This window comes from Perca flavescens, chromosome 8 (genome assembly GCF_004354835.1).
Source record: "Perca flavescens isolate YP-PL-M2 chromosome 8, PFLA_1.0, whole genome shotgun sequence".
Lineage (NCBI taxonomy): Eukaryota > Metazoa > Chordata > Actinopteri > Perciformes > Percidae > Perca > Perca flavescens.
Window position 1 is genome coordinate 26,343,317 of NC_041338.1, and position 14,780 is coordinate 26,358,096.

At 38.7% G+C, this 14,780-nt stretch overlaps 1 protein-coding gene across 1 annotated transcript in view; it reads right to left on the bottom strand.

The window, feature by feature from the left end:
- Nucleotides 1–14,780, bottom strand: part of shank3a (SH3 and multiple ankyrin repeat domains 3a) — a 188,671-nt gene that overhangs the window by 84,693 nt on the left and 89,198 nt on the right. Inside the window, exons 6-8 of the mRNA XM_028585066.1 lie at nucleotides 5,252–5,360; nucleotides 4,114–4,265; nucleotides 2,786–2,953 (exon numbers count right to left, since the gene is read on the bottom strand). Of these exons, the coding sequence (XP_028440867.1) occupies nucleotides 2,786–2,953; nucleotides 4,114–4,265; nucleotides 5,252–5,360 (429 nt within the window). The remainder of the gene's footprint in view (nucleotides 1–2,785; nucleotides 2,954–4,113; nucleotides 4,266–5,251; nucleotides 5,361–14,780) is intronic.

Genomic DNA, 14,780 nt, shown 5'->3' on the forward strand with positions numbered 1-14,780 from the left:
TTCACAAAGACGTGGCCATTCATGAGAAGCAAAAAAACTTCATACCGAGCTTCAAGTCCTGCTGTCAGAAATCCGCACACAAATCCATACAATTTCTGCACTGTCAGTAGTCTTTTTATAGGATCACTTTGTGGTTATATTTTTAATAGTACAGCTGCCAATGACAACAACGTCATCAGAGCAGCGGTATATTGACATATAAAGGCAAACATAAAGAGGGAATGTTTAAGACTACATGAAGTTACTGTAGATGTGTTTTACCCCTGTGAAGAAAGACAGACCATCTGTTCATAAGACATGACATACCGGTAACTAAGACAGGTCTGGACCACTCATGAATTTCATCCATACCTTAGAAAAATTTTAAGTACGAGTTTACAGTTATTTACAGTTACACAAATTCCCTTAATTGCTCGTATGTGGCACAAATCTGTCGGAATGACTGGTTCTCGCATGAGGCCCATTGTCTTTAACTTTTGAACCAACATGCTTATACAAAGAAACACTCCACAACACAAAGATTACCATAGTATACCAATAACAGACAGGTTTAATTGTTGGTGTAATAATAATTCTAGGCTACAAAGTTGAGTTCAGCTTATTCCAGGAAAAAAGAAAACGTGTGAACTCTGTGAACTTTTCCGCTTGCTCATAATTAATTCAAAATACCAATAATAGCAAGACCTTGAGATGAACTACACCAGACTGATAGTTCAGCGTCAGTAACTATGGAAGAGAAAATAACAGATGAAGGGGGGAGTTAGGGAATATCCAAGTAATGAAAGGTTGGTGCAGGAGACAGACAAATATTGACTGATTGCGCCTCTTTTTGCAATTTTATTTGCAGAGTTGGGGTTCTCATGCTACTCACTTCAAAAATAATTATTATATTTACTGTGGAAAAAGAAGTATAGATAAAACAAAAAATAGTGTGTTGTCATCTCCTATGATAAAAATAGAGGGAGAAGAAGACCTGAAGCCGGAGAATATGCTCAAAGAAGAAGAGGACCAAATGTATCAAATGAAATTTGCGCAACACTAGTGGACCATGTTGTGAACCACGGATTGACGCTGAAGGAGGCTGGACTAAGAGTTCAGCCACATCTTAGTAGATATACAGTGACATCTGTTATAAGGACATTTTGACAAGGAAACAGGTAAAAAAAAATCTGACAACAGTTACAGTAATCAGCTGCTCATTGTATGCACCATATCAGCAATTTTGATACCCCTCCCTGTGACATTTGAGGATTGAGGGTCGAGAACGACAAGGAGGAAGGGGGCCCATATTCTCATTTGTTGTTTTTTTTTTTGTGATTGTAATCTGTACTAGATACCGTATTTTATGTTTGTCTGTTGTTTGCTGAGCTAAGTATTATACACACTACTGTAGTAGCATGATAACTTGTGATTCTCCATATTGACTGATTTGGGTATATGGAGAGAAATAAATTATATTTTCCTCAGTCTGCAGCATTTGTCTTGGTCATTGGTGTAGTGTTTGGTGAACTTATTGTAAATTTGCACTTTCTCTGTGTACTTCATTTACAGTACTCTAATCACTGAGAACTAGAATTGCTAAAAGTTTTTTAGGTTAGCATGTTTTTTATAAATTAGTGTATAGTTTTTGCAAGTGTTTGATTTTGCAAAGGGTCTGAGGTGTTCTGCTAATTGGGTGTGTGGTTGTGCTAATTGTGTGGAGTGTTTTGAAAAGACGGTCCCTGTTTTCAAAATTGTGCTTAAGCAATTGAAAAAAACTGTAAAGCAGAATGTTGCCATTCATCCTCTGTACCTATTCATATTCAGTGTGAGCAACAGAAGTAATGAGTCCAAGAGCTTTCTGTTTGGTTTCATTCACAGCACAAGAACCTTCAAACCTCCAGTGTCTTTCTGTCACTACTCAGATATACTAAGCTGAAAAGCCCTGACACAGACAAAAACAGTAGGCACTAGCCTCCATTATGTTTACAGAGCAGGACATGCCTTGAGGCAGTATGCTTATAAAATGCACACAATATGCCGTGTTTGCTCTTCGTAGGTTAAGAACCTTAACACAGATGGACACCACTACTTGGACTGCCAGCAGGCACTGGCTTACATACAGCTGCAGCAACAGTAGAATGAGTAACTGTGGGTATCAATGAACTCTGAAGTCCCAGTAACTCCTCATTTCTGGAGGCCTCAACTTCACAAAGTATAGAAACATATACAGCATGTATAGTTCATGACATGTTAGTAAACGTCAGTGTTTGTGCTGGTGCACTGCACATCTCTGAATGAATGAGCATTTAAAATGTGCGTGTGTGCACAGTACAGTACATGTACTTTATAGTTGTTGGTTGTCATGCACTGAACAATGCCATGTATCAGTAGTGGTTTTCCAAATATAACATTTACTTGAGCACCCAACCCAAATACATTTGCAGAAAAACTATTTCTTTTTTTTAATATTTTAATTTATTATGTCTGCTTTGAAATGCAATTGAAAGTGCAAATTGATTGAAACCTCTGTCAAAGTGGTGAATAGCAATCCTTTAGACTGGAAAGCAAATTACTTCCTTCCTAAGTTGGAGCTTCTAACCAGCACATGACCCCCACCCCACCCATGGGATTTAACCACCACAAAAGAAATTGTCAAACTGAAGGGTACACAAAAATCAATTCAATGAAATTCTCAAAACCAGACAAGACTCCTTACCCTGTACCTACATATGTATTCTGCACACACCCCATCACTGTTCTATCTGTGTGTGTGTGTGTGTGTGTGTGTGTGTGTGTGTGTCACCTGGTGTATCTCCTGCCAGCCATTCTCATCCACACAGCCGACCTGTGCATGATCATGCAGAAGCAGCTCACAGCAGTAGGGATCTCCTCCTACCATCGAGCTGTGGTAGAGAGGAGTCAAACCCCTACTGTCTTTATAATCAGGGGATGCACCCAGATCCAACAGCGTCTAGTGGGAAAAGAGGAAGGTTGGGGGGGGAATAACGCTTAAATTACCTCATACAATCCCCAGTCACTGTTGGATATATCATCACATCTATATATATACAGTACAGGCCAAAAGTTTGGACACACTTTCTCATTCAATGCGTTTCCTTTTTATTTTCATGACTATTTACATTGTAGATTCTCACTGAAGGCATCAAAACTATGAATGAACACATATGGAATTATGTACTTAAAAAAAAAGTGTGAAATAACTGAAAACATGTCTTATATTTTAGATTCTTCAAAGTAGCCACCCTTTGCTTTTTTATTAATAAGGGAAAAAATTCCACTAATTAACCCTGACAAAGCACACCTGTGAAGTGAAAACCATTTCAGGTGACTACCTCATGAAGCTCATTGAGAGAACACTAAGGGTTTGCAGAGTTATCAAAAAAAGCAAAGGTGGCTACTTTGAAGAATCTAAAATATAAGACATGTTTTCAGTTATTTCACACTTTTTTGTTAAGTACATAATTCCATATGTGTTCATTCATAGTTTTGATGCCTTCAGTGAGAATCTACAATGTAAATAGTCATGAAAATAAAGAAACACATTGAATGAGAAGGTGTGTCCAAACTTTTGGCCTGTACTCTATATATATATATATATACACATACATATATTCTGGTACTGTAGGATGTGTACAATATTTGTAAATAAACTAGATTTTATTTGGAGAAATTAGCTGGAGTATGACCTTTCAAAGACTTAGTATACTAACAGCAGCCACATCTTATATATGTTACATGTTGAATATTTGGATAATGACAATGACGGAAATAATCAATTCCATTTTCAACAGTCCTGGCTCAACATGAAATCAATTATATGACTGATGCTGTAAATCCTTTCATTCAGGTTACAAGCCTCCTCAAACCATACACATACAAGGCCATTCAATAAATATGCCAGCCCATTTAAAGAGGGCATGTTAATCCTCACATATTTAGTAATTGCTCAAGCACCCTCTGTTCTCAATTGCTCAAGCACCCTCTGCCAGAGATTGCCTGCCTGCAAACTCTCCTTTCCCAGAGGAAAGTTTGCAAGCAGGCAATTGGTGTAGCAAAAGAAATAGAAGAGATGAGTCAGCTTTCTGCTATGATTGTGTGTGTTACACTCACTATAAGAGCTGTATGGTTCTTGCTGCGCACGGCCTTGTGTAGGGCAGTAATGCCATCTTTTGTTCTGAAGTCCAGATGTGCCCCTCCACTTTTCAGCACCTTGATGAGCTCTCCACATCCCTCCAGCTGTGCTGCCAGCGTTAGAGGACATTCTGTGAAATCCAAGGATGAGCGAGCAAATGATATTAAAAAAAATCAACGTATTTCCAGTGACATTATCGTGCATTCTTCTTAGAAAATGAACATCCAACAATAGAAGCTGTCAATATTTGATGACAAAATTGCCCACTACAGTTGCTTTTACATGTTCAGTGACTCTGCATTTGGATAACTGCCTTGGCTGTCGTGATTGTCACCCTCCTGTCTGCCTAAGTGTCTGCTTCCTGTTGGTGTTAAACCAACCAATTCTCATGTTTTCCCTGCTTCACAGCTCCTCACAGGTCACCCAACAGGGAAATCTCCTTTATGGCTGAACAAACATTGGCATAAACCGGAAGAGATTAGGCTGCATGCAGAAGGCTCATTGCATACAATCCATAGATGGTCTTTTTGTGGTGAAGACAGAAGGATGGAGAGATAGATAGATAGATATATAGATTAGAGCTGGGCAATATATCAATATTATATTGATATCGTGATATGAGACTAGATATTGTCTTAGATTTTGGATATCGTGATATCGTAATACGGCCTATGTGTTGTCTTCTCCTGGTTTTAAAGGCTGCATTACAGTAAAGTGATTTACTTTTCTGAATTTACCAGACTGGCTTTTCCCCACTTAGTCATTATATCCACATTACTGATGATTATTTATCTAAAATCAAAGTGTGAAGATATTTTGTTAAAGCATCAATAGTCAATACTACAATATCGTTGCGGTATCGATATCGATGTATTTGGTCAAAAATATTGTGATATTTGATTTTCTCCATATCGCCCAGCCCTAATATAGATAGATAGATAGATAGATAGATAGATAGATAGATAGAGATAGATAGATAGATAGATAGATAGATAGATAGATAGAGAGAGAGAGAGAGAGAGAGCGCAAATAAGAAAAACAAGGTTAAAAAAAGACAAATAATTAAGTAGGGAAGTAGGGAAGGGATTGGATATTTCTTAACCCAGACATCCTCACCTCCTGTTTCGGGATCATGGAAGTTGGGGTCCAGGCCTTTTTCCAGGAACCTTGAGACCTTTTCAATGTTCCTCTGCTGCAAATACTCCATAAACTTCTTCAGGTTTGCCTAATGGAGGGAGACAAGGGAGCAGGGAAGTAGAGGAAGAGACAGCTGTGATTGGGTGATGTCAGACTCATGTGGCTGGGGATGTTTAATAATGCAGTTTAGAGATAAAAGCTAAAGCCGCAGCTTTCTCCTTCTGTGTTTGAAGGTTTTATTTCTGTTCTATCATGGCAAGCAAATGGACCATGTGCAGTAGATATACTGTAAAAGCTAAAATAGGATGGACCAAAAAAGACACTAAAATGAATACCTTTCCTTTGGATATTAGTGCCAGGAAAATGAGATTCTGAGGCTAACGTCACATTTTGAGTTTAAATGTAATGGTTATAATATAACGCAGTGCTGAGAGCAACACTTTTATATTACTGGGTCTAACATTGATGTTTAAAACAATTTTCATAAAACAAGCAAAGACACATGCACAAACCCACGTGCAAATCCTACCCACCCAAATCCTAATACACACTTACTGTACCACACACACACAAATACACTTCATTTCCTCTGTGACTTATGATTAAAAATATTCATCACCTCTGCTGATGGGTGTGAGCCTCTAGAGTATAGAGTGACAAATGAAGCTATGAGCAAGGTAGCAGCACTAACATTTAATAATAGATTACTATAGCCTGAAGATTCAGGGCAACAATCTATCTTGGACTATCTGAGACATAATATTAAAGTGCAGAAAGTCGTTTATATAGAAAATCTAATAACTATGCACTGTACTTACAGAAGACATGAAGTAAAAGAGGAAGTATTGAAACAAATCTAATATACAATAGTTACTGAACATATGAAATACCAATAAAAACATCGATGATAGACTAATATGTATCTTGAGGATGTAATTACACAATATCTGCGGTATACCAAATGAGCTTCACAGAAAACTTTAATTACTATCGCATTCTGTTTCTCAGCCTTAGTCAAAATGTTACATCCACATGTGAAAAAGCCTCCAGACACACACACACACACACACACACACACACACACACACACACACACACACACACACACACACACACACGTGTACGATTTTATTTTACAACTTAATAACTAAAGACATTTAATATAACATATGTGATCACATACAAACATGTAAACTTACATGCAAGAATGTGAACAGAACACAACAGCCATTTTTGACACTCACCATCTGCGGAATAATATAGTGTATATCCTTCGGTCTTAAAAGTCACCAATACACCTTCCGAATTTTACATTACACACTCACTTTCTCTTCACACCGAGTCATCTGCAGCCTGCTTGCCTCTACAAGCTTGTTCATACACACCACACTGACATGCTGCAAGGAGCTGCCGACCGCGACTCTCACATCTCCAAGTCAAACTGAGTGAGAGAAATTCACTTTTCCTTTTTTTTAGATGTTCTGTGAGGCAGTTGTTATGGTGATAGGATACAAAGACAGCTCTGGCAGCCAATGTACACATGAGTGGGAAGAGCATTGAGGTTGTGTTTGTGTGTGTGTGTGTGTGTGTGTGTGTGTGTGTGTTTGTTTTTGTGTGCTACACAATTCCTCGGATACTGCCTCGGTGATGATTTGCCAGTGATCAGCTGGATATGATGTGTGGTTTATTGCCTGTTGAACAAAGGGCTGATAAAAAGCCTTTGTAATGATTTATCTGCTTTAGTGAGGGTCTTAATAAACTCTTAATATTTTCTCCCTCTTGCCAGCTTTCTCTCTCTCTAACACTCACACACACACCCACACACACACACCCACACACACACACACACACACACACACACACACACACACACACACACACATACATATACATAAATGCACACACATGCAAAGACACAAACAGAATTATTTCCTAGTCACTGTGACATATAATTGTCTAAATATTTAAAACAAACGACAGGTTGTCATACATCAAAGCTCTGTGCAGAACTGGTGGAGTGACTTAACACAATCCGCTCGTTGTTATTATGCAAGACCAATTATTTGCCATGAAAATTACAAAGAAAATATTTCGACTAATCTACTATTAAACCTAGATTTAAGGAGAATGTTATGCAAATTTCAAAACAAACAGTTCAACATAAAATGGACAACTTAAGTTACATTCCAAACTCACCCATGTCAATCTTACAGTTTTTTCCGATTGCTAAACAACAGTGGGTACAACTGAAGTCACATGTGCAAAACTCAAACTACAGTCTGCACTACCTACAGTCACATGAGCTAAACAGTTCACATCACCTGCAAAACTCAGTGGCTCAGTACAGCCAAACACTATGCACAAGCCTCACTGAGATAACACACACTGTCACTCAGAACACACTGAGGGTAAAAACACTAGCGTCAAACACCAATACAGAAATTACAAACTTTTTCATCTTTATAGTTTGAACAATTTGAGTGACTTTTACACTACTCAATAGTTTATTTAAAGACAAAATATAGATTGTATAGCATACCAATTTTTACATAAGGTAAAAAAGAAGAAATGAAAATCAGCAGTTTTCTTCAATATAGTATTTTGTCTCTAGTAATTTATGGAATTACTGGGGGAAAAAAACTAAAGGTACATATGTAACAGTACCAAAGAATAGTGTGACTAATCCTGCCTTGCTCCAGCATCATGTGGCAAGTTTTCTTCATCACATTGGATGTCTGCATCATCTCTAAATAAAAATGAATGTGGTGTTTCTATTGCTTTCACCGCCATTACTTTCTGAAAAACAGTAAGAACGCAGTTTTACTATTGTAAAGATATAGTGTTTTTCACTTTTTTTATAGCTGTGTACATAACCTCAGACATCTTACCTGGACATATTGGTATCTTTGCTCTTTTACCTGTTTCTCTCAAACGGTATAGTGTATAATTGTTTCATTCTTATTTCGTGTTTGTATACAAAAAAAGGCTTTCTGAGCTTTCTCTGTATAAATACCGTATATGTTCACTAACTAGTCTAAAATAAGACACCTACTTAGGCTTTCAGCTAAAATTGTTTGATAGGCACCAGACTGAAATCTAGGCTATTCTGTTTTGAATGTGTGGTTAACAGTTTTGACAGCAGTGTCTTAGAATTTCAACAAAGTGCTGTAAATCTACAGTGTTGTGCACGTTGTGGTTAAAGTCATGGAATAAGTGTGTAGAGTTCTGAAAACTGTGTTCAAGCAATGAAAAAACGAACTAGAGTTTGGTCCACATGAATTGCTGCTGTGCAGACTGTAGTTAGAGTTTTGCACATGTGACTCCAGTTGTGCCCACTGTCGTTTAGCAATCGAAAAAAACTGTAATAAATAGGTAAGACAGTTTTACAGTTTATATTTCAAGCTCAAAAACATTTCCGAAATTTCCCAGATTTTATTCTTTGGCAATATTTAAAAAAAAAATAATCCAAACTATAATCTCTGCATGTCTTTTATGTCTCCTCTTTTAGATACTGCAATTCTCTTTCTTCCTGACTTCCATCCTGCCCAGGGACTACAGGTGGAAATTAGCAATTGTTGCTATAACCTGGCCCAAGACATATTCTCTTGTTTAACAAGTTTAATGTTTATTTGTGCATTGTCCCTGTTTCAAATAAATCAATTTCCAATTCCAATTTCCATCAAAAACTCTCAAAAATGTATCCTAGCTTGAACAATATATTGTAAGAAAGCCTTGGATCATTTCATTTGAACCTTCTGTACGGGGGGGGGGGGGAGGAAGGTAACGCTCAGTCAAGATAAAAAGAAAGTACAAAAGAAATGTACAGTCTTCAAAACACTACATAATTCATCTCAGATAGAAAAAGACAGTCAGTATATTTAAACAAAAATACTACTATGGGAACAGAAAATGTCATGTTTGCACAGACAAAATAGATGGTTTACAAAAACTGCTGCAATGTGCACAAGGTCTTGACCAAGCGAGTCTGAATTTTCACACGGCAAACAGCCAAGTGATACTGCATTACTCGCAACTGTTCAATAATGTCAAGTGATTAGTGGTTTCATCCTATTATTTCTGTTAACATCTCATTTTCATTTGTGTCCTTCTTCCATCTGCCATGATTTATCAGTTTGAGGCTAAGCCTGCTCAGGTTGTGATAGTAAAACAGCCTGTATTATACGTATGTACTGTATATAGCTATCCCACAGTTTGCAAGATTTGTCATTGAACAAAGCCCAAATAACAAAGAGTACACACAATTGCAGATGAATATATTTACTCATTAGCTGTACTGTCTAGAGTCCAAACTACAGTATGCAGGTCTATGCAGCTTTTGTGCTTACCCTACTGTCATGAGGATGGTGTAACCCTGCTGTGCTGGATCAAGTTAAAAAGGAACAGAGAAAAGAAGAGAGAACGAGAGAGAGGAAGGGCAAAATAAAAGCTATTGTCTAATCTCAGCGCAGCAGAGCAAGAAACAGCAGTAATAATCAACTCTGAGAATCTATGGCAATTTACCAACTTGTTAAACCAAGAAAATATCCTGGAGATTCAGTTTGATTTGTTTTTGTTTATACTCGCACATTTGGATGTGTCCTGAATACTACGTATGCAGCACTTTGTAAAGGATCACCAATCAGAGACACAAAATGAGTGGAAGAGCTACTCCAGATAGCAGGACAAAGATGATAAAGGTTTCTTCTTTTAGTTCAGTACCCTGAGGATCCTAGTGTCTCCAGCACCACTAACGGGGGATTATCTGACACTACCTGATAAAAGCCTGGGTAGGAGGCCAGAAATTACAGAGACAACAAGACTCCCCCTGCTTTTGTTACTCACTGTGTTCTACGGCTATTCTCTTAGTTTCCCCCTCCTTTTTTGAAGTGTTTTTCCCATAGCTTCATAAAAGGAGGTGTATGCACTCAATGTCCTGTTGAAAAGCTAATGTGCATCCAAGTGTGATACATACAGCATGCACATATGTGTGTCAAAACACTTTCACTGCCCTATATTTACACTCATTACCACATGGCTACATAGCCCCTGGTCCCTCACAGCTGGCCTACAGTACGCTGTGCTGTGGATGAGTAGTAATTACAACGTTCACCAACATGATGCTTATTCGAGAGGATCATATGCTAGCCTAATGTGAGCTGGCCCGTTAAATATACACGTTTCAGAGCGTTAGAACTGCTTAGGCAATAAAGACAGTGAGCCCGTGTAGTGGGTCATGGGTATGCTCTAGGGACCGTCAGACATAAGGATAATATGAGTACAGCCCAAACAGTTGAAAAAGAGCAGAGGCCTCAGAAGACTTGGAAGTAATGCTTTACCCCATTGACACAGGGTCCTGCTGTCAGTGATTCTGTATCGTGAAGTATGTAGTGACAAGTATGTGGTTACGATCAAAGATATTCCCACATTACCATCAAGGCCTATTGCCTATGCCTACATGTGACAGAGACTCATGTGTCCAAAGTCCAATAGAAGACCGTTAGACCTACTGCAATGTGCAGTGAAGTTAGCCATTTCATAGGGTAATCCCTGATAGTTGGCAACACAGCAGACTGTTAAAAAAGGTCACAGATCTTATTGTGGCTACATAAACTGACTCGTATGGGGCTACTTTGTGCTTCCAACTCATCAGGTAAACCTTGTCAGCATCGAGCTGTCATATTTTTTTATAGTGAAGCCTATTCAGATGCCAGGTGACTTGTCTATTCAGCCTGTCTGACAGTGATGCGGAAAATGGCCGTGACTGATTGATAGTCTGATAAATCCGACCCAACAGTGTCACTGATGAGCAACACAGCTGAAACGGTTGTGGTTAATTTGATTAACTCTGTTAATAAATACACATGTAGGAAATTCTGTACATATACAATGTAATATTGTTTATTACGTTGTTGTGTTTAATGTTGTAATATTGTAATATTGACTTCATGAGTTTCTTTAATGATAAAATTATAACAATTAGAGATAAAATTCATCACCTTTTGCCCTCAACTTCTAACGGTTCATCTTTAAACGCAGAGTCGCTAGAAATAACGACTAGTTTCGACATATACTTAGACTGCTTTTATCCTATAGACCTTCAACAATTAATGTTAAAGATATCCTCAGCTAAGCCATCTACCTGTCTCTTAGACCCCCATCCCAACGAGATTACTCAAAGAAGCGTTACCCGTGGTAAACACTTCATTACTAGATATGATCAATATGTCCTTATTAACAGGTTATGTACCACAGTCATTTAAAGTAGCTGTGAAAAAACCCACCCTTGATCCTAAGGTCTTAGCAAACTATAGACCTATATCTAACCTTCCCTTTCTCTCCAAGATCCTTGAGAAGGTGGCTGCTAATCAGTTATGTGATTTTCTACATAGCAATAGTTTATTTGATGACTTTCAATCAGGATTTAGAAAGCATCATAGCTCAGAGACAGCACTGGTGAAAATTACTAACAACCTTTTAACTGCTGCAGTTAAAGGACTTGTCTCCATTCTTGTTTTACTAGATCTTAGTGCTGCATTTGACACTATTGACCATTCAATCCTGTTACAGAGATTGGAACACTTGGTTGGCATTAAAGGAATCGCTCTAAGCTGGTTTAAGTCCTATTTCTCTGATCGATCTCAATTTGTTAATGTTAATGATAAATCCTCCAAGTACGCTAAAGTTAGCCATGGGGTTCCTCAAGGCTCAGTGCTTGGACCAATTCTATTCTCCTTATATATGCTTCCTCTAGGCAATATTATTAGGAAACACTCAATTAACTTTCACTGTTATGCGGATGACACCCAATTATACTTGTCAATCAAACCAGACGAAACCAGTCAGCTAGCTAAATTTCAAGCGTGCATTAAAGATATAAAATCCTGGATGACCTATAATTTTCTGATGTTAAACCCTAACAAAACTGAAGTTATTGTACTGGGACCTAAACACCTCAGAACCTCATTATCTAAAGACATAGCTGCTCTGGATGGTATTGCCCTGGCCTCCAGCACTACTGTCAGAAATTTAGGAGTTATTTTTGATCAGGATATATCCTTTAATGCCAATCTAAAAAAAACCTCAAGAACAGCCTTTTTTCATCTTCGTAACATTGCCAAAATTAGGAATATCCTGTCTCAAAACAACGCTGAAAAACTAGTCCATGCATTTGTTACGTCCAGGCTGGACTATTGTAATTCCCTACTGTCAGGTTGCTCAAATAAGTCCCTTAAGACTCTCCAGCTGATCCAGAATGCTGCAGCGCGTGTTCTCACAAGAACTAAGAAAAGAGATCGTATTTCTCTTGTATTAGCTTCTCTGCATTGGCTTCCTGTTGAATCCAGGATTGAGTTTAAAATCCTTCTCTTGACCTACAAAGCTCTAAATGGTCTAGCACCATCATATCTAGAAGAGCTCCTAATACCCTATTGTCCCACTAGAGCACTGCGCTCCAGGATGCAGAGTTACTGGTGGTACCTAGAGTCTCTAAAAGTAGAATGGGAGCAAGAGCCTTCAGTTATCAGGCTCCTCTCCTATGGAACCAGCTCCCGATCTGGGTTCAGGGGGCAGAAACTGTAATAGCTTTCAAGAATGAACTTAAAACTCTTCTATTTGAGAAAGCTTATAGTTAGGGAGTGAGGAGTTGCAGTGTTCACCTAACTGGCCCACCTGCTTCTCTTCATAATTGTTAAATTAATAATACATAACAAAGTAGAGGGAGGCAGGCCAGCCAAGCCCGATACGGCAGGGGGAGAGTTCTAAGCCCGAAACGCTATTATAGTTCTAGACTGCCGGGGGACTTCCTTCCTTCCTTTGACACACTGAGCTGCTCTCTCCTCTCCCTTTCTATTACTATTACTATTACTATTTGTGTGTATCCCGTCCCAGAAATGCTTGTTACTAATCCTAGCTTCTGGGGAGTTTACTCCCCGGAGTCCTTATGTTTTTTCCCCCAGCATATTTCCTTGGAGAACGTTGGCACCAAGATTGCCGTGGTCCTGCTGCACTCCCTGCTGAACTCAGCGGTGCCCTGCAATGTCAGGCTGCTTCCTGCTGAACCCTGCAGCTTCCCGCTACATCCAGTCACTGTTTCATTATTAATGTGACTATTATTGCCACTGTTCATCACACCCCCAGCCCGTCAGACACCGCCTACCAAGAGCCTGGGTCTGTCCGAGGTTTCTTCCCAAGAGGGAGTTTTTCCTCGCCACTGTCGCACTGCTTGCTCTTGAGGGAATTACTGTAATTGTTGGAATTGTTGGGGCTTTGTAAATTATAGAGTGTGGTCTAGACCTACTCTATCTGTAAAGTGTCTCGAGATAACCTATGTTATGATTTGATACTATAAATAAAATTGAATTGAATTGAATTGAATATTCCAAACTGCAATCATCATGAGGGGGCAGAGATTCAGGGAGTGTCCATTAATACAAACCTCCCAAAGGCATTAGCTGACTATGTTTCACAAAATGTGGCATTAACAATCACATATAAAAGACACAACTGCCTTGTCTTACGTGAAGTCACGTCGGCAAACGCAAACAACCTTATCTGGCACAGAGTGTTCCTGATTCTCTGTCTGTGCTTTGTTGACAGTCACTTATATAAAGGCTGGAGCGAGAGCGGGCAAGCCTTGACCTCTGTCTCCCAGATGTTTTGTACAGAGGCTGTCTTGCTGCTGGGGCACTGTATTTTGATTAGACACACAAACCTAAAGAGACACAACTCCATATTATATACATTCATAATCTGGCTACATTATCCTACCTTCTTTTGCATTTGTGTGTCATTTTCCTAAGAGTCTAATCGAAAGTAAATAACTTAAAAATAAAGTGATATAAGGAATTTATATGAATGTCCTGTACCATTAAAATACATAATAACACATTAGAATATTGAGTACTGCATGCTGAGATGAAAACAAAAAAAGTGCAGGTTGAGAAAGGATTTTATTTTCAATCTGGAATACGAGGCATATTCTATAACAGGCAATACATATGAATGTTTTTGGTAAGTAAGTCATAATGGTGACAGTAAGGGAAGGGAATGTATGATAGATAATAACACTGCAACTGTAATCTGTGGAATATTGTTTTGATTAGTCCAGTGGTTCCCAACCTTTTTTCCTTGGCGCCCCCCCGCCCCCCCGAAACTGAAGTTGAGGAAACTCTCAAGATAGAGCCTTACCTTCTTTTTTGATACAGAGGAGTTATCAGCACTTTTACGCTTCTCCGCTGTGTTTCATTCATAAAATAGTGATGCCGTGGCGGCAGGAAAAACGAGGATGATAGCAGCTAGCAGCTGACCTGATGACAGCAAGGGTCCCAGGTTAAGAGGTCCCGGAGGTTTGGCCTACTAAGTAGCCTGCCTACAATTTTAAGCAAGAACAAAAATATATAGTTTTTATACAGACTTTTGTATACATTATATATTCTAGTGTATTATCATAATTTGTTTAAGATGTGCACCCTGAGGGGTGCCTGCCACTGGATTAATCTATTGTTGTTTG